This window comes from Tenrec ecaudatus, chromosome 5 (genome assembly GCF_050624435.1).
Source record: "Tenrec ecaudatus isolate mTenEca1 chromosome 5, mTenEca1.hap1, whole genome shotgun sequence".
Taxonomy (NCBI): domain Eukaryota; kingdom Metazoa; phylum Chordata; class Mammalia; order Afrosoricida; family Tenrecidae; genus Tenrec; species Tenrec ecaudatus.
Genome location: NC_134534.1, coordinates 166,059,423 through 166,083,401, shown reverse-complemented (window position 1 = coordinate 166,083,401; position 23,979 = coordinate 166,059,423). Strand labels below are relative to the sequence as shown.

The 23,979-nt window shown below is 37.0% G+C and overlaps 1 protein-coding gene across 15 annotated transcripts in view; it reads right to left on the bottom strand.

The window, feature by feature from the left end:
• Positions 1-23,979, bottom strand: part of KMT2C (lysine methyltransferase 2C) — a 327,314-nt gene that overhangs the window by 233,517 nt on the left and 69,818 nt on the right. For all 15 annotated transcript variants that reach the window (XM_075550191.1, XM_075550199.1, XM_075550194.1 and 12 more), the window contains exon 2: positions 14,970-15,058. In XM_075550191.1, coding sequence (XP_075406306.1) covers positions 14,970-15,058 — 89 coding nt within the window. The remainder of the gene's footprint in view (positions 1-14,969; positions 15,059-23,979) is intronic.

The following is a 23,979-nucleotide window of genomic DNA, read 5'->3' as shown; positions in this document are numbered from 1 at the left end:
TACAAATAAGAGCTGGGAACCCAGGGTAGATAAACCCCTAAGGACCAATAATGAGAGTAGTGATACCAGGAAGGGTAAGGATAAGGTAGGAGTAGAAAGGGGAACTGATTACAATGAATCTACATATAACCCCCTCCCAGGAGATCAGACAACAGAAAAGTGGGTGAAGGGAAACATCGGTTAGTGTAAGATACCAAAAAATAATAAAAATGTGGAAATCATCAAGGGTTCATGAGAGAGGATGATTGGGAGAGGGAGGGAGAAAAATGAGAAGCTGATGCTAAGGGCTCAAGTAGAAAGAAAATGCTTTGAAAATGATGATGGCAACAAATGTACAAATATGCTTGACACATGGATGGATGGGTGGATGGATGGGTGGGTGGGTTGTGATGAGAGTTGAAAATTAAATAAATTTTAAAAGAACTAAAAAGTAATTTTATAATGCCTTAAAAATATATATAAGCTACAAGTCAGAATGGCAAAGTTAAAAATCATAAACATCAGAGGGAATACAACTCTAACTCTCTCTTTCTCTCTCTCTCTCTCTCTCTCACACACACACACACACACACACACACACGAGAAAAAGGGGTCATCGTGCTAATAATGAACAAAAACACTATTATAAATCTATTTTTTCTTCAATATTTAAAAGTAACAAACAAACCCAGGTAAAAGAAGCATGAAGAGCCTATGTCATCATCCAGAAAGAGTTCATCTCATTAATAAAAAGAATGAGAAAAATTAAAAACGAAGTGTTCCTTTTGGCTTAGTTGATGATAAAAGATCTAAAATATTTGGTAATTTAAATTATTTAAAATATTAAAATAAAATGTTGGTAATATTTTCAGTAATATTTCAAAATATATCCACTCTTGTTCAGTTGGTGAGAATATAAATTGCCCCAATACTATACAACAATTCATACGTAGCCATCAATATTTTAATAAGTCCTCTGATACATCTATTCTACTTTTAAGGTTCATATTTTAAATATACAGTTGGTCTATTTTCTGACATGTTCAACCTAATTTGTTTTCGTTAAAAATAGGTCGTAAACATTTAAATAGGAGACAGCCATTTAAAATTTTATCATTTACCCTGATAAAATTAACACTGTCAGATATTTCTCTAGTTATTAAAATAAAATTAGTAATGTGAGAAAGGTACTGTGAGACATGTAAATATAGCGTAAAGATAAGACTAAAACATTATGGCTCAACTGTTCACATCAAAGTTCCAAGTGCAGAAAATGAAAACAAGTGCACAAAAGGCAAAAGACAACCTTTTGTGTCTCTTGTATGAATAGACCATCTCAAGATGAAGTTTGCTGTATTGGACACGAATGATGAAAGACCAGACAAGCTGTAGGATGACATGAAGAACTTGACCATTAAAATGACCTGAAAGGAGTAGACCAAAGCAGATGTCAGAAGAGACTGAAACTTCATCTTGAACAAAGAGTAACCACAGCAAATGAAAGAAAAGTGACGCAAAATAGATGGACAGAAGATTTTAAATAAAAGGTGGCTTTAAAAGATATAAGTGTAATAATGAAATGTACAAAACCCTGGAGTTAGAAAACCAAAGAGGAAAAACATTTTTCATTTCTCAAGCTAGAACTGAAGGGAAAAAGAAAACAAAGCCCATGTTGCCTAACCAAAGAAGTCTATTAAAAAAATACTGGACTACCCAGGAAGAATGAATGAAGATGGAAGGAAAGAAAACACAGTGACTACAGCAAAAACAATTGTCAATGAATCATTTCAGGAGGCAGAATATGATCAAGAACTGATGATACTGAAGGAAGAAACCCAACTCCCACTGAGGGCATTGTCCAAAACCAAGGCTTGAGGAATTAATGGAATACTGTGAAGCCTTAAGAGGGGGCCATATCTGATCCCCTCTAGCTTTCCTATTGCCATGCGGCAGATATCTGACGTGCCTCCTACCTCTCTATCTTCCTGTATTTCCTTTGACACCAACTTTCCTCCTGTGACACTCTACTTCTATGCTGGGCTTGATAATTGGTTACAATGGTCACTCAGAACTCACAGACAAAACACAAAATTTGGTGAGTTTAAAAAGAGAAATGATTACATTCCCAAAAGTCAGGATCAGTAAGCAATAAGGACGCAGTCATTGGTCCACAGCAATACAGCTCCTCGGCCAGCAGCCAAGCGTCTCTTCAGTCTTCAGCCCTTTGGCCTGTGCTAAATTAGTGCTTTCCAATGTCCCATGTACACAGGTGAACTAAGAATGCCATACACATGTTCAGAGCTAACACCCCTTGATATTCTAATGTCTTGGTTTTGACAAAAATTCAAGGTATCTAAGGAAATTGGAAATAAGCCTATTCAAAAGAGAAAAACAAAAACCGTAAAGAGAACAGGGAGATACTAATCTAAACCACAATGAGATATCTTTTCCCAGACACTAATTCTTATAAACACTGGTGAGAATCTGGAGAAAACAAAGTCTTCAATCATTGCTGATGGGATCGTAAAATGGCACGGTCATTGCGATTAATTTGGAAATTCCTCAAAATATTTAACAAAATATAATCTTGTGCCTCAGCAATTCCATTCCTAGATATATACACAAAATGACTTTCAATTGAATTCTGGGACTCAAACAGGTACTTTTATATCTGTGTTTATAAAGGATTATTCACAATAACCAAAAGGTGGAAACAACCCAACGGTCCATCAAATGATGAATAGAAAAAATGTGTTATAGCCATAAAATGGAAAATTACTCAGTCATAAGGAGAAATAAAATTCTGGCATATCTTATTTGAGCAAATAAGTCAGACATAACTGGAGGAATAATGTATGATCCCGTTTTATATGAAATATCCAGAATAGGCAAATGCATGAAGACCTAAGTGTATTAGTGGTTACCAGAGGGGCGTAGAAAGAGAGAATTGGGCGTCATTGCTTTTAGGATACTGAGATTACATTACAGTAACGATAGTAAAAAAGAGGGGGTTGCTTGTTGATTTTGAAACTGATAGTGGCAATAATTACCCCAAATGGAAAATATAATTGGTATTGTGGAACACATAAAAATAGTTGGAATGAAAAATTTTATGTGATATATAATGTACCATATACACTCTCTAAAATAGCTTCAAATATGTTCTAGGTAAAAGGCTTTTAAAAAATACAAGCACCAATCAAAATGAAGCTAAAATAACAATATTATCCTCTGACAAAAAAAATTTAAGAGCAAAGCAAATTATCAGGAATAAAGAGGAACATTACAAAGTTTAAAAGGGGTCAATTTATCAAGAGAACATAAAGAACTCTAAATGGGTGACAAGATACATTAAAAAATACATTAAAATCAAACGAAAATGGGCAAAACTCAAAGGAAAAACAGACAAATCTATAATCATATTTGAATACTTTAACACTTCTCAATCAGTAATATTTCAAATAGAACAAAGGAAATTGGCAATGAGATGGGAGACGCCGAGATATCAACAATAACTAGATTCAAGTGGAATTTATTGAAATATATCTAATGACAAAATATACATTCTTTACACATATACATGCAATTTTCAGCAACCTAAACCACTGTCTTAGATGACTGAAAAATATTTAGGTTAAAAAGAATTTAAACCATATAAAGGTATTATTCGATAATGAGATTAAATATAAGTATAAAGAGAACATGACAAGAAAATTATTTAAAGCACTTATAAATAAGGTATCAGTCAATGAGGTAGTCATGGGAAGATGAAAAAATATTTTTAATGGAATGAACATCAACACAGCAACTGTTATGGAACACAGCCATAGCAATCCACAGAGGCAAAAGAAGAACTTGCGTACAAGGCACCAAGCTTCTGTTAATAGTGGTGATGTAATCAGGAAATACACAGTGGTAATGGCTGCACAATATGATAAAGGTGGTTAATGTCACTGAAATTCACACATAAAAATGAATTGGTGAATGTTTCGCTATATATATGTGTGTGTGTATATATATCTATACAATTAAAATTTTTTAAAAATCAGACTGACTAAAAAGAATTACACAAATTAAAATAATAATGAAAGAAGGTGATATTACTATAGGTTCCAGGACATTAAATGGATAATCAAATATGAACCGTTTTATGCCAAGATATACAACAAAACAGAAAAAATAAGTTATTTAAAGACACAAAAATCCAAAGCTTATTCAAGAAACAGATAATCCACATAATCCTTTTATCTATGAAATGAATGTGTTTATTTTTAAATTATTTCAGCAATAAGAACTCCAGACCTACTGACTTCACTAACAGTTCTTATCAAATTGCAATTATGATACAAATTCCATAGAAATGCTAACAAAATTTTTTGAAGCAGAAACAATTCTCCCTAACTCATTTTATGAGGCCAGCAACACCCTGATACCCAAAACAGGCAAAGATAGTTTAAAATAATTTTTAAACCCTGCAAACAATTATCCCTCATATGACACAGACTAAAAATCATTGTATTAGCAAATCAAATATAGAGATATGAAAAAACAAATATCTAGCAAAATCAAGTACTGCTTATTCCTACAATGCAAACCTGGTTCAATATGTCTGTCCCTCTCTACTACCTACATCCCAAAATCATACACACATTAAAAACAACTGATAAAATCCATCATATCAACAATCAAATGAAAGAAAACTATGTGACTGAACCCACTAACACAGAAAAAAGTTCTTAATAAAAACTCTCAGGCAAGGAGAAACAACCTGTTAGAGAACATTTATTTTAAAAAGAAAAAACCCTAAATCTAACATCATACCAATGTAATTAGTTTAGCAAGTCTACAGGAAGCAAAGTAAATGCAAAATCAGTCTTATTTTTGTTACCATTAATGTACAAATGGAAAATTTTTAATATGCTAAAATCAAGGAATTATCCACATTAGAGGGAAGGCTTTTTAACAACTGTGATATATACATGACAGAACTATACTTGCTCAAAGTGAGGAAGATTGAAGCACTTGCTGAGAAACATCAAGAACTGCAGCCTTTAGTACAAATTACAATTCCATGCAAAGAAATCCAAAATCCTCACAAATGGAACAGTAAGTAACATCGTGATAAATGGCGAAAAGACTGTAGTAGTCAAGGATTTCGTCTTCTTTGAATCCATGTCAGTGCTCATGGAAGCAGAAGTCCAGAGATCAAACAATGCATTTCACTGGGTAAATCTGCTACACAAGACCTCTTGAAATGTTGAAGAGCAAAGATGTTTGAGGAATAAAATGTACATGAGTTAAGGTCAAGGTGTTTTCATTTGCCTCACATGTGTGTGAAAGTTGGACATTGAATAAGGAAGTTTGAAGAAGAATCAATGCATTTGAATTATGGTGATAGCAAAGAATATTAAATGTACCATGAGCTGCCAAAAGAACAAACTACCTGCTTTGGAAAAAGTACAACCAAAATGCTCCTCAGCGGCAAGGATGAGGAGACCTGTGTCTCATGTACTTTGGAGATGTTATGAGGAGGCACCAGTACTAGAGGGCATCATACTAATAAAGCAGAAAGACAGCAAGAAAGAGGAAGGCCCTGACAAGGTGAACTGACAAAGCGGCTGCCAACATAGCAACAACTGTGAGGATGGCACAGGACCAGGTAGTGTTTACACATTGGACATAGAGTTGCTAGGAGTCAGAGTCGACTAGATGACACCTAACAATAGAATAAGTCCAACCGTATTGCTACAAAATCCTAGAAACCTGTTTTAAACAAAAAAATCAAAATGTGTTTCTCAAAACACCCTCCATCTAATACACTTCTAAAGGCACTGTTTCCACATCTCTTGTCTTTCTTCAAAGAATTTTGTGCTCTACCATTTAGAGCACATCAAAACTGCAGCTCTGGCAACCTTGAAAAACTCAAATTGTTGTATGTTCTTTCGAGTTTCAAGAACAAAATGGAGTCTGAAAGAGTAAAATCAGGACTGCAGCGTAGACGGGATAAGTTTGCCGTGCTGCAACAACAGGCTCCGCGGCCGTTGAAGACTGAGTAAGGAGCCTTACAGTGCACAGGGAAATCCTTTGATGCAACTGCCCCAGATCTTTGCTCAACCATGCGATTTTCAATTTACTTAAAACATCTTCTTAATACGTTATTGTGATTGTTGAGAACATCTATCCAGGTTATCCCTTTGAAGGGCAGAAAACAGCCATCAAGATAAGCTTCTGAGCTGACCTCTCTGCCTTGAATTTAAATGATCTAATAGATCCCTCAGGAATTTAACTGGACCCTTTGCTGCTAAGGCAAGAAGACAATTAATGAGAACAAGAAAATTTTGCTCCTGAGAGAACTTATCTGCAGTCACCCAATCACAGAGACATGTCTAAATACAACATGAACCCTAATAGCTATAATTTGTATTTATAAGCACAGATGTATAAGGGGCTTCAAAAAATTCAACGAAAGATAATGGAACTGTCCAACAAACTTTTTGAAGCCCTCTTGTACATAAAATTTTATAATAGCACCTTTCAATATAAAATAATTAGGCATAATTCTCATAGGATCTGTATCATAAAAAAATACAAAATACCCATGAAAGAAATTCAGTGGAGACATACTGTATTCATGGACTAGAAAACTCAATTTAGGAAAGATATAAGTTCTCCCCAAACTGATCTTTATGTTTAACAGAACTTCAAACAAAATTGTAGCATGATTTTTAGCACAAGATGATTTAAAATTTTATATCAATGGAATAAAAAGAAAATAATTTAGAAAATCAAAGATAAATGGGTTGAGTAACACCTTTAAAAAGTATGTCTACGCAAATGTCCATAGCTATAGTTGGAATAGTAAAATAGTGGAAAAACACCAAATATATTATGCAAGTAAATGATTAATCTAATTACTGTGCATTCATAATAAGTAAAACTTTGAAGCAATAAAAAAGAGCCAACTATGGAAGAGCTTCAAAGGTTCAATAACAATTGAAATTAAAAGAAAATGGAATCTTTCCATGAATGTTTTGAAACGCCCTGATATAACTTAGATAACTTTCCAAAGCACTGAGCTCAAAAAAAAGAGAACCAGTTTAAGGTTATATACTTCAGATTTTATTTGCATAACTTTCTGAGAGAAAAACTATAGTGATGGAGATTTTTTTTTAATAGTGCTTTCCAAGAATTAGAGGAATAAAGAATCAGATCTTTGCAAGGGTTAGGAAAGAGTAAGAAAAAAAATCATGAAGCATCACAAAAGAATTTGGAGGGATAATGAAACAAGCAAAACAAGGTGAAATGAAGAAAAATATCTTGGGGCATTTAATAAGATGAGAAATAGTTAAGTGTACAATCTAGACTTAGGTATAAAAATGGATTGTACATTTAAAATTTGTCTCCTTAAAAGAAAGGCACACCCACTACTGGCTGTGCAAAGACTTCAGAGAAGTAGGCTCAGAGAGGTCAAATATCAGTAGCAGGATTTCTGAAAGGGGGCAGGGAAGGCATGAAGAGAAAGAAAAGAAGAGGTGGTTCTTTAAAATACACTCAGGAAATTGAGTTTAATTTCTATGAAGTGAAAATTAAGAGACAGAAAACATTCAGTTAGAATGTGTTCTTGCTTTGTTAGAAATACGGTCCCCTAGGCAAGCCCAAAGTCTAGTATGTCCTAGGTAAAAAAAAAAATGTCCCAAATGCAGTCTGAAAGTGTTGTTTAATTTTTCATTAAGTGAAATATGGAATAGATTCAAGCAATGCCCAGTGAGATTCAGCATATTAATTTTAGCTCATAAAAACTGTGGATTTGAGAGAATGTAATTGATATACCAGAGATAATTTCAGGAAAGTTACCTCAAGTGGACATTAAAAAATCCACACTTAGAAAACTATGAAGTCATAGTCCTAAATCAAAAATGCAACATTTAGGTGAGCGCTTAGCCAATAACAGGGACAGAGGAATAACAAGGGTTCTAAAATTGACTGCGATAAGGGTGTAGCATTCCTGGTCATGTGTGGTCAATCAAACTGAGAGTTTATCAATGGATAAACATGATAGGGGGCAGGAGGAAAGAAAAAAGTAAAGAATACGTAAAAATCATATATGTAAGTATAAACACAGATGTGTGTACATATATATATATATATATATATATATTTGGCTATATATGTATATATACGTAAACACACAAGAAAGCAGAAGGACTTTGGGCCTCTACTTAAATCTTAAGTACAAGACAGTTTGTTCTAATAATGTGGCACTGCATGATACCCACCTTCCTGACACGATCACTGAAGACAAAATGGGTGCATTAGCAAGCAAATGTGGTGAAGAAGGCTGATGGTTCCCTGCTTTTAAAGGATAGTATATGGGGTTTAAAGGCTTGAGGTTTAGAAATAGACCTATGAGCATATATTTATAGGTTCAGTAGTAGGGTAGCAGGTGGCCATTGGGCCTCCTCGAGCACATTCCCTCAATACAAGAGCACCTTGGTCAGCTAAAGTCATTTCATGATACCCACTTTCCAGACATGATCGCTGAAGACAGATGTGTGCATAAGCAAATGTGGTGAAGAAAGCTGATGGTGCCCGGCTATCAAAAGATATAGCACCTGGGGTCTTAAAGGCTTGAAACAAACAAGCGGCCATCTAGCTCAGAAGCAACAAAGCCCACATGGAAGAAGCACACAAGCCTAAGTGAACATGATGTGTTGAAGGGATCAGGTAGCAGACACCAAAGAACAAAAAGCATCATTGTGTGATCACCTTCCCCACATAAACGCTGAAGACGAATATGTGCACAAAGTTAAGTGAAGAAGGCTGATGGTGCCTGGCTATTGAGATATAGCTTCTGGAGACTTAAAAGGCTTGAAAGTAAACAAGCGGCCATAGAAGCAACAAAGCCCACATGGAAGCGGCACACCAACTAGTGTGACCATGAAGGGCTAAGGGGACCAGGTTTCAAGCACCAAAGGCGGGGGTAAAAAAATCATGTCATCATGAATGAGGGGAGTGCATGATGGGGACCCAAGGCTCACCTGTAGACAACTGGACATCCCTTGCAGTGGGGTAGTGGGGAGAAGATGAGTCACTCAGGGTTCAGTGTAGCAATAATGAAGCTCACAACCTTCCTCTAGTTCTTAAATGCTTCTTTGCCCCAAACTATCATGGTTCCAATTCTACCTTGCAAACCTGGTTAGACCAGAGGATGCACAGCAGTACAGATGGGATCTGGAAACACAGGGAATCCAGGACAGATGAACCCCGCAGGACCAACGTGAGAGTGGCGATACTGGGAGGGAAGAGTAGGTAGAAGGGGGGAACCAATCTTAGGGATCTACATATAACCTCCTCTCTGGGAGATGGGCAACAGGAAAGTGGGAGAAGGGAGATGATGGGCAGTGTAAGATAATATAAAATAATAATTTATAACTTATCTAGGATTCGTGAGGGAGGGGAGCAGAGATAGAGGGGGAGGAAAAAAAGGAAAATGAGCTGATTCCAGGAACCCAAGCGGAAGGCGAATTTTGAGAATGATCAGGGCAACGAATGTATAAGTGTGCTTTACACAATTGATGTATATATGGATTGTGATAAGAGTTGTATGAGCTCCAATAAAATGATTTACCCAAAAAAAAGGCTTGAAGTTTAACAAGCAGCCATCTAGCAGGGAAGCAACAAAGCCCACACCGAAGATGCACAGCAACCTGTGTGATCATGAGGTGTCGAAGGAACAGAAGTTCCAAAACAAGGAATCCAATGGATGTGAAGAAGCATGAACAAAGTCAGACCCAAAACCCACCTGTATGACAATTGGACAGTCCCTCACAGAAGGGCACACATTAAGGGATAATGAATCCTCCCGATGAAGCATGTAACTCTTCTCTCAGGCTATGGTTCTCAACCTTCCTCATGCCGCGACTCTTTAATACAGTTGCTCATGTTGTGGTGACCCCCCAACCATAAAATTATTTTTGGTGCTATTTCATCACTGTAACTTTGCTACTGTTATGAATCGAGCAACTCAAAGGGGTCACGACCCACAGGTTGAGAACCACTGCTCTACACCAAGTGTCCACAAACTTTTGAGACAGAACAGTCAATTCTGTCCTTCACAACAACTTAAAAATGATTTAAGAGCCATAAATATATTTTTGCAAACAAATGAAATCATTATCTGAATAATATCTTTTTCTTTTCAAGTTACTTCAGAGCCACATATACGCATGTGCACATATGGCTCAAGGGCTGCAGTTTGCCAGCCTGTGCTCCAGGCCACAGCAGCTGTCAAGTGAGTAGCACTGCCAGCAGAACAGAACTTCCCAGCCATTCAAGGCCTTTCTGAATTCCTGATAGACAAAAGCACGACATAATAGTCGTCGTTTGAGTGTCTATGTTTTGGGATAATTTGTTAGGTAGCAATAAATTCTTTTCAAATTTCTGAAAAATTATTTTTGGGAAGCTAACCAGGATAAAATGTGTATAAATAGGTCTTTGCTCCTGTTTCCTCATTCCAAGGCTCTCTCAAAGCTGTCACACTGATAGCAGCTATTAAAAAAATGAAAAAATGCTCTGAAGGGTTTTATCTCAGTCCAGAAGTAGCTTCCATCTACCTTTACAATTAATCATAGGGAATAGGGCCAAGAGTTCTAAATCCATCATGTATTCAGAAGGCAGAATAGAAGAGCTACTAGTCAAACAAGCTTAAATATATTTTTAAATAATATAGGGCTACTAACCAGTCAGTAAGTGGTCTGAAGTCACATTGGGCTACTACTCATAAGGTCAGTCGTCTGAATCCACAAGTGCACCCCAGAAGAAAGAGAACAGGCCTTCCACTCCTATAAGGAGTTAGAGTCTCAGAAACCTACAAGACAGCCCTAGTGTCCTATAGGATTGCTGAGTCAGAATCGACTCGATTCTGAGAAACTCATTTTACAAAAGAAAACTGTAAGTATAAATAAATGAACTATAAATAAGGGGAGAGGGGAGGAATGATAGCTTCAAAAGAGATCAATTGGCCAAATAAGTACATGAAAAAAATGTTCAACATCATTAGTCACTAGGGAAATGTAAACATAATCTAACACAAACTAGGATGGCTATTTTAAAAAGAACAAGTATTGGGATAAGGATATGGAATAATTAGGATGCTCATTCACTGGTAGATATGAAAAATAAGAACAACTGTCCTGGAAAACAGGCAGTTCTTCAAAAAGTTAAACATAAAAATATTATATGACTCAGTTATTTTCCTCCTAGGTACACACCCAAAATATCTGAAAGGAAGGTGCATTACAGTGAATTACTTTTATTGCTTTCACCAAAAGATTTGTTCTCGATAAGTCTGGTTAAGAGTAGGTAGGTGAGACAAACAAGCGGCTATCTAGCTGAGAAGCAACAAAGTCCCCATGGCAGAAGCACACCAGCCTGTGTGATTATGAGGTATTGATGGGATCAGGTATCAGGCATAAAGGACCCAGAACAAAACAATCATATCAATGTGAATGAGGGGGGGTGCAGAGTGGAGACTCAATGCCCATCTGTGGACAACTGGACATCCCCTTACTGAATGGTCACAAGGAAGAGACGAGTCAGTCAGGGCGCAGTATACCACCAAAACAAACAACTTTCCTCTAGTTCAGAGGTTCTCAACCTGTGGGTCATGACCACTTTGGGGGTCAAACAACCCCTTCACAGGTCACCTGATTCATAACAGTAACAAAATTACAGTTATGAAGTAGCAACGAAAATAATTTTATGGTTGGGTGGGGCACCACAACATGAGGAACTGTATTAAAGGGTTGCGGTACTAGGAAGGTTGAGAACAACTGCTATAGTTCTTTTAGTTATTTAATGCTTCCTCCACCCCATCATGATCCCAATTCTACCTTACAAAACTGGCTAGAACAGAGCATGTACACAGGTACAGATAAAAGTTGGAAACAGGGAATACAGGACAGATAGACCCCTCAGGACCAATAATGAGAGTAGCAATACCAGGTGGGGAAGGGGAAAGTGAGAGAAAGGGGGAACCGATCACAATGATCTTCATATAACCCCCTCCCAGGAGGACGGACAACAGAAAAATGAGTGAAGGGAGACATCGGACAGTGTAAGACATGAAAACAATAATAATTTATAAACTATCAAGGGTTTGTAAGGGAGTTGGGGAATGAGGAGCTGATACAAAGGGCTCAATTTTTTTTTAATTTATTAGGGGCTCATACAACTCTTATCACAGTCCATACATATACATACATCAATTGTATAAAGCACATCTGTACATTCTTTTCCCTAATCATTTTCTTTTTTTTTCTCCTCTTTTCTTTTTTTTACATTTTATTAGGGACTCATACAACTCTTATCACAATCCATACATATACATACATCAATTGTATAAAGCACATCCATACATTCCCTGCCCCAATCATTCTCAAAGCATTTGCTCTCCATTTAAGCCAAAAGGCTCAATTATAAAGAAAATGTTTTGACATTGATGATGGCAACAAATAGACACATGTACTGGACACAATAGATGTATGTATGGATTGTGATAAAGATCCACCAATAAAATGATTTAAAGAGAGAGAGAGAAGGTAGGGGAAGACATTGACAGGATTCAGTTGAGAGTGACTGTTATAATTGTGACTGCCATCTGGATTGAGAATGAGTCATCTCAGAAGCAGGAAAGGGGTTCTCACTACCAGCCAGAGAGAAGAGTGGTACTCATCCTTTGGGCCCCAAGATTCCTACGCATTAAACCTCCTTGATCTTGCAGGCTATTTTGGTGGTAGAGGAGCAGCAACAGCAGAATGAAGAGCCAGAGCATGAGACAGAATGGTGGACTTCCCAGACCAGAGAGCAAGTAAAAGTTGAGTACCTTCAAGTAGGAGGTTGACTTGTGGAGTAGAGCCCCTCTAGACACTTAATTGGGGAAGCTAGGTGTGCTGACCCACAGGGTTAAACTTGACTACCTTCACACTGAGGCTTGGCAGAGTATATGCTTTCGTGCTTTCATTCATTAGCAGCCCAAAAAGGGCTTTGTAACATTGTACAAACAAGAAAAAGGACTTTGATCCAGGGGCTGAGAGGGCAAAGGCCAAAGAGGTCTACCTTCTGGCAGGGCTGCGAAAAGGCTGTCCTGTTAAAACAACTGTACCCTGAGTATGTGTAACCTATTAGCTTCCTTAATAAACCCCAAAACTCTGAGTATTGTTTGAAAGTGAGTCATGTCTGAAAATCTTGTGTGGTCCCTGCAATTAATTATGTAACCCAGCTGAGAAGCAGAGAACTTTGGGAAGGATGGTTGGAAGATGGAAGAATGTCGGTTACCTCAGCCTCAAGGTCTTGGGCAGCTGAAGCTGTTGATGATGCTTCCCTAACTCTCCTCCCCATCTCAGGCATGACATCCACACCATTTCTTTTTTACAGAGGAATTCAATCATGTTAGTGTGTACCAATGTTCATGGTAATAAGCAAAATAGTCAAAAAGTCCTAAATGTCCATCAACAGATAACACAGGCAAAAAATAAACACAAACACCAAAACTCACTGCCACTGAGTTGAGTCTAATTCACACGGACCCTGTAAGGAAGAGTAAAACTGTCCAGAAGGATTGGCTAGTGGGTTCAAACTACCACACTTCTGGTTAGTAACCAATGGTTTAACCACTGCACCAAGACACCTATTCAATGGGGTATCACACAGCTATAAAGAGAAACAAAAGTCCGATAAGTGAAATGCCATAAATGAAATTTGAAAGCAGTATAATGAGTGAAATAAGTCAGGTACAAAAGGGCAAATTAGGATCTCACATAAATAATTCAGAAGTGACAAATTATTAGAGACCAAAGTAAATCAGTGGTTACCAGGGGAAAATAATGGAAAAGGGGAAATAAGAAACTATTGCTTAAAAGGTACTGGGCTTATGTGTGGGATAAAGAAAACATTTTAAAATGGATGAGGATTGGAAATTCTATTCAACCGCCACCACTACCGCCACCACCCTCTACTCCTTCCCTGCCCCTACCTCAACACTCCCACCCGTTTTGATCAGGATTCTCCTACAGAATCTTGGATCACAATATTCACCAATGGAAGCAAAATACTACCTACTTCCTCTGGTCTCCTGGAAACAGAGATAGCACTAATTCATTAGCCATACATTCTATACTCCTGCTCTTGGCTTTTTCTCTGTTGCTCAAAAAAAAAAAAAAAAAAAAAAAACTCATTTCCATCCAGTTCATTCCAACTCAGCTACCCTATAGGGTAGGATAGAACTGCTCCTTTGGACTTACAAGGCTATAAATCTTTATGGGATTTACATTCCACATGGCAAAAAAATCTTTCTCCCATGGAGCAGTCTGTGGGTTCAAACTGCAGACTTTGTAGTTAGTACACCAATGCATAATCCACTAAGACACCAAAGTTCCCTTCAGTTGATAGAGGTAAGAAGAAATCAACTGCCATGCCTTGGAAGACTGTTTGCAGACCTTTAAGACCTCAATGAACTAGAAGGTAAAACAAAAGCACTAAACATGTCATTAGACTAATTAACTGGGATAGAGGTAGCAACTGAAAAATATTTTAAGGCTTCCAATGGAAACTTATTTGACAACCAAAGAATTTTCTGAAAAAAAATCTATTTTAAAAGCTATGGCAATTTATAAATGTTATCTAGAAACTATATGGGCATTCAGAAAGGGTCATGGAGATTTTAACTTCTCATAGAAAGCACATCAATATGTCTAAATCTCACCAGCTCATCATGAAACATTATATCCCTACATATTACATAATTTCTACTAAATCAAGGTTTAAAGATAAGCAAAAGCAGATGGTGAGAACTAGGATTTTTTTCACTAGAGTTTGCAATAGTTATGAAACTATTTAAATAGATGAAAAAGTTTAGAGCTAAGTCACAAACCAAAAGGGTAATCGTGTGTATTATTATGCATATTCCCTAAATATTTTATTAAATTTGATACCTGTTTCAGTAACATTTTCTGTTTCTGCTGTCTCCAGTCCATCCATGCTATCTTCATCCTCCACTGCAGTTTTTCCTCTACTTCGAGGCCTGCAAAGAAAAAACATAAATTTCATGGCTTTCAATTATGTTCAACATAAACAAGAGGTTTGGCAGAACACATATTCATGTCAAAATCACGTAGAATATTAATGAGGTTAGAACATATCATGGGTCAGATTTCAATCTTAACAAATGTTAAAGAAGTGAAATCATAAACTGTATTTCCAAATGATCATGTAATTAAACTATAAGACAGTCAACAGGGAAAGATAACAGGAAAATGTGCAAAGAGCTGGAAAATAAACAGCTCACTTCTAAGTCATTCTTGGATCTAAGTTCTCAAGGCACATAAGAAAATATTTTTAATGAATAAAAATTAAAGCACAAAAATGAAAATATATGGGATGTAGTGCTTGCCAGGTAAGGGAAACTACAGCATTAAATACTTATAAGAATTGGCTCCAAGTTTTAACTTTCCACTTTAAGAAATTAGAAAATAAAAAAGCAAGTAAATCCAAAGCAAGCAAAAGGAAAGAAATAATGGAACCCACAGAGAGGTCTGCAGGCTGGCCCCAATCCCAACTACGTGGACATCCCCCTCCCCTACCCCACCCCAAAAGAACGCACTTCAGAGGACAGCACTGGGGCTACAGCTTGGGGACAGAGGCAATAACAACACAGGGAATCCAGGATGGCTAAACCCCTCAGGGCTAACAAGGAGAATAGAGATACCAGGAGGATTAGGGAAGGGTGCAGGGAGAAATGGGGAAGGGATTAGAAGATCAACTAGAAACCCCTCCCAGGGGCCAATAACGGAAAAGTGGGTGAGGAGCAATGGAAGATGATATAAGACATGGAAAAAATAATCTATATCTTAACAAGGGTTGGTGAGGAAGGATGGGTAGGGAGGGAGGGGTAAGAAATGGGGAGCTAATAGGGGCTCAAGTGGGAAGAGAATGCTTTGAAAATGATGATGGTGGCATATGTGCAAATGTGCTTGGCACACTGGAGGAACGTATGGATTGTGATAACAGATATAAGAGCCCCTGTATTGCTTTATAATTTAACTGTTTATTTCTTGTATTATATATCTATCTATTGTATACAATTTAACAGTTCATTTCTTGTGTTATATATCTGTCTCTTTATATATATATATATATATATATATATATATATAATTATTAGCAATCTGGTATGTCTCTCTAGAGACGCCTGCCTACCACCGCACCCAATAAAAGTATTAAATTTAAAATAAAGCAACAGAACTCAATTAAAAATAAAAATTATAAAAAGGAAAAACCACAAATGAAATTCAAAAATCAGAAATTTTTAAAACATTGAGGAAACTGGCAAGCCTCTAGTAAAAGTGAAAAAATGTGAAGATACAAATTGAAATATTAGGAATAAAAGAGGTTTCACTATACACCTCTCACAAACTAAAACAAGAGAAAATTATAAATAATTCCATACACGTACATATGGCCATCTCAGATAAAATGAACCAATTCCTCAAAAGAATCCTCACAAATTTACAAGATGAAATAGCTACAATAGTGCTATAACTATTTTTTTAATTACTGTATATACTCGTGTATAAGCCAAGTTTTTCAGCATAAAAAATGTGCTGAAAAACTGGGGTTCGGTTTATACACAGGTCGGTGGAACCCGAGCGAGGTGTAACATCTCGCTTCCCACCGTAGGTAATGGGACAAGCGCCCCTTATCTCACAGGTGATTGCTTGCTGTCCCTCTGTGGTTCATTCAAAGCCCCACTGACACTGCAGGGCTTTGAATGTTTGTTTACTTACATCTAACCAATCAGAGCCATCCTATGACATGGACGGTTCCAATTCGCAGAAGCACCTGTAGCGATTCACTTACACCAGCAGCTGAACTGGTAAAGATGTGTCTGTGGCTGCGCTCTGTCTCTCCCCTCTGGTCTCTGGTGTTAATTCACATCCTGCAACCCCCGCCCGCATGGAATCCCCCCTTCCTCCGGCTAACAAGTCACGGGGGTAAGGGGTGGGTGTGGGGGCATTACAATAAAAGTTCTTTTTCAAAGTCTTTGTTTTTTTATCCTATTAGAAATGGATACTCTTGAACCAAATCAAAAACGCCAGTCATATGAGGCTGGTTTCAAAATGAAGTTGTGTCAAGAGCAGAAGAGAGCAATAACAGTTTTGCAAGTAGGGAATTCTGTGTTGACAAAAATCAAGTGAGAGTTTGGAACCAACAACCAGGGGCAGCCTTAAAGAAAAAGCCATCGTTACATGTTTGGGATATGTTCAGAGCCCAACTATCGGATGATATAAAAAAATTGGCAAAATCTAATAAAGTTACTTTAGCCATTATTCCAGGTGGGCTTACATCTGTACTGCAGCCTCTGGATGTATCTTTGAATAAGCCTTTTAAAGACCGAGTGTGAAGGATGTGACATGAATGGATGTCATCTGGTCAAGCCCAACTAACAAAAGGAGGAAATCTCACGAAGCCTGACCTAGAGTTAATAGCAATATGGGTTCGAGATGCATGGGAAGACATTCCAGAAGACATGGTGCGACGTGCCTTCCAGAAATGTAGTCTTAGTAATGCTATGGATGGCAGTGAAGACTGCACTTTGATGAAAATGACAGCAGTGATGGTGATGATGGCGATCTCAGTGAGGACAGCGTCTTATGATGACCTCACACCAGCTGAAGTCCGGCATTGGGATACGGATGATGATGATGAATCCAGTTTTGAAGGATTTTAACTCTTTACATGTTAGCTTGGTTGCTGATGGAGCTCAGGGAAGAGTACTCTTAAGGTATCATTTTTGACACCTTATTGTTTTTGTTGAACCCATTTTCCACTTATTGTGCTGGTTTACTAATGTTAAATGACTTGTCCATTTATGTTTTTTATTTAAAATAAATATTTAAATATATTACCCCACTGATGTCTCAATTTTTTGTAATTTTGTTTTCCTTTATTTTGATTATTGAAACTCACCAATAGCTTCTGCATTTTCTACCCTAGGCTTATACTCAAGTCAATCAGTTTTTCTGGTTTCCCAGGTAATAATTAGGTACCTCGGCTTATAGTCGGGTTGGCTTATATTCAAGTATATATGGTAATTTCTGGTATAAACTTGTGAAAAAGTTCTTGACCAAGGCAGTCTCACTGACAAATTTACCCAGCATTTAAAAAGAAATAACACCAATTCTACAGACTCGTGCAGAAAATAAATGAGAATAAAATACTTAACCTCTCATTTTTACCAGAGTACAAAGAAATAAAATTATAGACCAATATATCCTAAATCAGTGATTCTCAACCTTCCTAAGGCCATGATCCTTTAACACAGTTCCTCATGTTGTGGAGACCTCCAACTATAAAACTATTTTTGTTGCTACTTCATCACTGTAATTTTGCTACTGTGATGAATCAGGCGACCCCTGTGAAACAGTTATTTGACTCTCCAAGGGGGTTGCGACCCACAGATTGAGAACCACTACCCTACATCAACATAGAGACTCAAAAATACTTTCTCAAGAAAATATGAACAAATGAAATCCAGGGACATATAAAACAATAATATATTATTAATTATGTGAGCATACCACAGGAATGTAAAGCTGGTTCAATGGACAAATATTAATCAGTGTAATCCATATTAACAGTCTATTAACATTTCATTAGAAGGTACTATTCACACTCTATATTGTCTACACATGATACATTACTTACATGCTGTATCATCAACAGAATGAGTCTTTCAATACTAAAAGACTAAAATCTTTATTACGTTATTCTTTACAGAAGTTTGCCAATTATAGGTCTAAAGAAAAAGATGCATTCCTACATCAAAAGTCTTAGCAGTAAAGCACTAAGGCAGGAAAAGAAAATAAAGGAATACAGGTTGGCAAGAATGAAATAAAACTATCCCCTTAATCAGATAACATGACTGTTTATACAGAAAATCTCAAAGACTACCAAAAAAAGTACTACTTCTAATATGTCAGGAAAGGTCATTCAATGTCAATATACAAAAATTAATCATGAATTTAACAGAAAAAACTCAAATGGACAATGATAAATGGACTATGGCCTAAACAGAAAATCCTAACAATATAATAATTTATTGAAAAACAAAGAAATCATCATCGCCCGAGGCTAGACGGCGAGTTCTTAGACATGATACTGAAAGCATGACTCCTGAAAAAGTAAAAGATAAACTGACATCGCCAAAATTTTATACTTTTTTCTCTATGAAAGTTATTACTAAAGAATTGAAACATAAGTTACAAATTAGGGGGAAATAATTTGCAAATCACAAATCTACGTTATACCTGCTACATATACATTTTAAAAATCACATTACTCAACAATAAAAACAAATAAGTCCATTTTAAAATGGGCAAACACTTCGCTGAAAGAAATTATGGGGGATAAACGCATGGAAAGATACTTAGTATCATTAAACTAACAACCTCAGTCACTAAGGAAATAACTAAAACCATAGTGAAATGCCACTACTATTTATCAGAATAGCTATAATGAAAAAATACTGGCAATATACAATGATGGCAAAAACAAAGACCTACCTCAAATTATTATGCATTGCTGGTAGGACTATAAAAACACACATTATTGTTCTGTATTTAAAAGGTGGTGGTAGTAACACTAATCATTATGTACATTAAAATCCATAGTAATACATAACCAAAGGAAAAAAAGTTAATTTTACTTTATGATCATTGAAGACTTTTTTTTTAAATAGAAAAAACTTTTTAACTCTGAGTATCATCAAATTAAATCTAGTGTATATATGAGGGGGCTTCAAATGTTCATGGGAAATTGGAACTCAAAGTAAATTAAATCTTTCCAGGAAAGTTTTGAAGCCCCCTCATATTACAATGTGGGAATACAAAGATCACATACTACAAAGCCTATTCATATATTTTGTATTAAATTTAAAAATATATATGGTCACAATGTATGTCGAAGAAGGTCTGATAAAATTAAGTAATACTTGTTATAAATATAAACTGGGAACACAAAAGAACTTTCTTTAATCCTATAAAGAGTACCAACTAACAATAACCCATACAGAAATCATACTTGATGATATTTTCAAAGTGAAATTCACGACTGCTAGTGAATTCCAAATCAGGGAGACTGGTGTATGTGCTGCCAAAGTGAGTTCTCAAAGCAACTCTATAGGACAAGGTAGAATTTTTCAAGGGGGTTTCTGAGACTATTGTTTACAGGAGTATAACGCCTCATCTTTCTCATGAGGGGAAGCTGGTGGTTTCAAACTGATTTTGTGGTTAGCAGCCCTACATGTAGCCCAGTATGCCACGAAGGTGCCTTATGATACTTTAGATATATACTAATTCAACACTGTACCTGAAGTTTTAACAGAAAATTGAAAGCACATAAATTACACATGTGTATGTTGAAAAAGAAGAACCACTGCACAATTGGGTAAGACAGCAGACCAGGCAGTCTTGCTACAGTGACCCTCTAAATAGAGAACCAAAAATACATATGAAACACCCGTGAGAAGCTCCAACCCTGAGAGTCAAAGGAAAGGAAGAGAAGTAGGAGAAGAAGCAAAAGAAACCACAAACACAGAGACACAAAGGAAGGAGAACTATGCATTGGCCCGACCGGGTACTATTTTGAATTTTTGTAAGCATCATTCTAATCAAGGCACATAATTGGTTCCACTCACCCAGAACTGTACTGGAGCTCACTCGCACTGGGGGCTGGCAACCAGAAAGGTGCTGCTGTGGTTGTCAAGTGCATCAAAATACTTCTGCCTTAAGAGTAGCCCTATATAAAATAGTATGAAACACTGCCAAGTCCTGCATCATTTTCTGATTGCTAAGTTTGAACCCACTGTTGTAACTGCTGTGCCAGTTCATGAGGACTGAGCATATTTGTGGAGGATTTTCCTCTTTTTTTGTTGACCCTCTACTAAGCATTCTGACCTTCTCTAGAGTCTAGTCCCTCCAGATAACATGCCACTTACCACAATAAGAATTCAAGAAGCTCAACAAACACCAAACAGACTCCAAAACAATATTATCAAGATATATCATAATCAAACTTCCCAAAACAAAAAATGAATCCTAAAGTAGCTTGGGGAAAATGAAAAGTTAGGTAACAAAGGAGAGCCAATAAGATTAAACTCTTATTTCTTGCCCAAATCCATGGAAACAAGAAAGCAATGTAGCAACACTAAGGGGGGGAAATTGTTAACCATTGAATTACACACCTAGTGAATTTGTCCCTCAGTATGACAGTAAAACCAGGACATTTCCAAATAACAGAAGTTAAGAGAATCTGTAAAACCAAACCAACTTTTCAAGAAATACTAAAGGGATTCCTTCAGACAGAAAACCAACAATAAAAGAAGCTTGGGTTAATTAATGTGATATCACCACCCAGATACCAACTCATACATATGGCTTCACAGTGAAATAAGCCTACAAGACTGAAAATGGGAAACTAATGACAGCAATTGTAAACAATGGCAACTGCAAAACAAACAGAATAAATAATGTAGCTACAAGTGGAGAAGTCAGGACAATAACAATTTAGAATGAATTGTTTCAAACTTGGGGAGAAAATAATAAATCACGTCAATTTTTAAAAATAAATAAATAAAATCAAAATAAAAACAAAAACCTCAAATATAGGAAATACTAAAACAGCAACAACAACAAAATATAAGAAAATCCAGACAGTAACTGAATTAATGGTTCATTGGGGGTAAATAGGAGGATAATAATGAGTACAAGAAAGCAGAAAGTGTTCTGAAATGGACAGTGGTGATGACTGTACAGCTCCTGATTTAACTGAACTATTGCTCATGTGTGCTAGATTATAGCCCAAATCCATAAACAAAATGATCCACCACAGAAAAATATAGCGAACAAAGAAATCAGGACCAGAAAACACATCCATATTTCTCTCTCTCTCTCTCATACACACACACACACACACACACACACAGCAAAACAATAATGTTCTATATCTTAACGAAGTGAGTAGCAACTGGCACTTTAGAAGCTTGTCAGTGGCCACATAAGGTGCAACTGTGCATTTCTACAGAATAAAGAAGAGTGAAGAAAATCAAAAATGCAAGCAGACAATTAGATCAAAGGACTAATAGGTGGACCACACAAACGTCAGCCTCTAAGACTGGAATGGTGCTCAGATACCATGATCAATTCTCTGAAAAGGATCAGAGTCCTGTAAAGAGTGATAAAAATATGACACACTTAAAAAATGACAAGGTTCAGTGTCTGGTAGAGAGACTGTAGAAGAACCCCTGCAGCTAGGCCTGTAGTCGCCACTGAGGGTGAAGCTGAACTCAGTCTCATGGTTCAACTTTCAGCCAAGCAACAAAATGAACAGTAACACCAGTCTGTGCGATCATGAGGCTCTGAAGGAATCTGGAAACAGGCACCAGAAAACTCAAAATAAGGAGGACCAGAGCAGAAACCCAAACACATCTGTAAACAATAGGACAGCTCTTCACGGAAGGGATGAGTCAAGCAGGGTGCTATATAGCATAGATGAAACACAATATTCCTCTGGTTCTTTGATGCTTCCTCACATACACACCCCACTTTCATGACCCCCGGTCCTGCCTTTCAGTTCTGGCTAGAATGGAGCATGTACACTGGTACAGATAAGAGCTCACAGCACATGGAATCCAGGTCAGATAAACCTCTCAGGATCAGAATTGGAAGTAGCAATACTAGGAGGGTAGGTAGAAGACTGGGGCGGGGAGGGGAGGCGGGAAGGAAGGGAGAACCTATCACAATGATCTCCACGTATCCCCTCCCCAGGGGATTAACAACAGAAATGTGTGTGAAGGGAGACAGCAGTCAGTGTAAAACATGAAATTAACAATCATTTATCATTTATCAAGGTGTCATGGGGGGAGTGGAAGAGGAGGTGACACCAAGGACTGAAATATAATGTTTAGAAAATGATAATGGTAACATGTATAAATATGCTTGAAACAATTGACGTATGAATTTTTATGAGTCCCCAAATAAAACGATTTTTTAAAAAGTGTGTCTCTCCCAAAACAAAAATACCTCAGGAACAATAATGGGAGTAGTAATGCCAGGAGAGTAGGGGGAAGGAGGGGAGGGGGTAGAGAAAGGGAAGAAAGGGGGAACCGATCGCAATGATCTACATATAACCACCACCCCCCTAAGGGGGACAAATACAGAAATGTGGATGAAGGGAGACAGTGGACGGTGTAAAATTATAAACAGTAGTTTATAATTTATCAAGGGTTCATGGGGAGAGAGGGGGGAAGAAGCTGATACCAAGCACTAAAGTAGAAAGAAAAGGTTTTGAAAATGATGGTAACGTATGTACAAATGAGCTTGATACAATTGATATCTGGATTTTAATAAAAGTTGTAAGAGCCCTCAATAAAACGATTTATAAAAAATTTTAAAGTGTCCCTCTCAGCCATTACTTGTATTTTTGTGGCTATACTAATATGCTCTTATCCTTACCGCCTTAGTGTAATTTGTTTTTCATTGTTTGCTATTGGTTTTCCCAGCTGTGAAACACAGGAGAAGTGGATGTATCATGATAATAAGTGATACAAGGTGTTATAGGGAATGCAGGGGTGGGTGATAGGGTGGGAAAGGGGATTTCAGGGGTAAATAATAAACGCAGGATGGGTAGAGAGCTGATCATGAATGCACAACTCATTTTGAAGGCAATTTAACTATGGGGAAGGGGGTGGTGCTCTAAGATAGAGGTGGTGCTGATTGTACAATTCCCATTGATATGATTGAATGATTGAACTATTCAATTGTATGACATGTAAAGTATGTGCCAGTAAAACTGTTGGGGGAAAAGAAGTGCCCCAACTGCTAAACTTACAACAAATTAAATAGCAAACTCACGGCTGGCTGAGGGAGGGGGGAAAAAAGAACAATC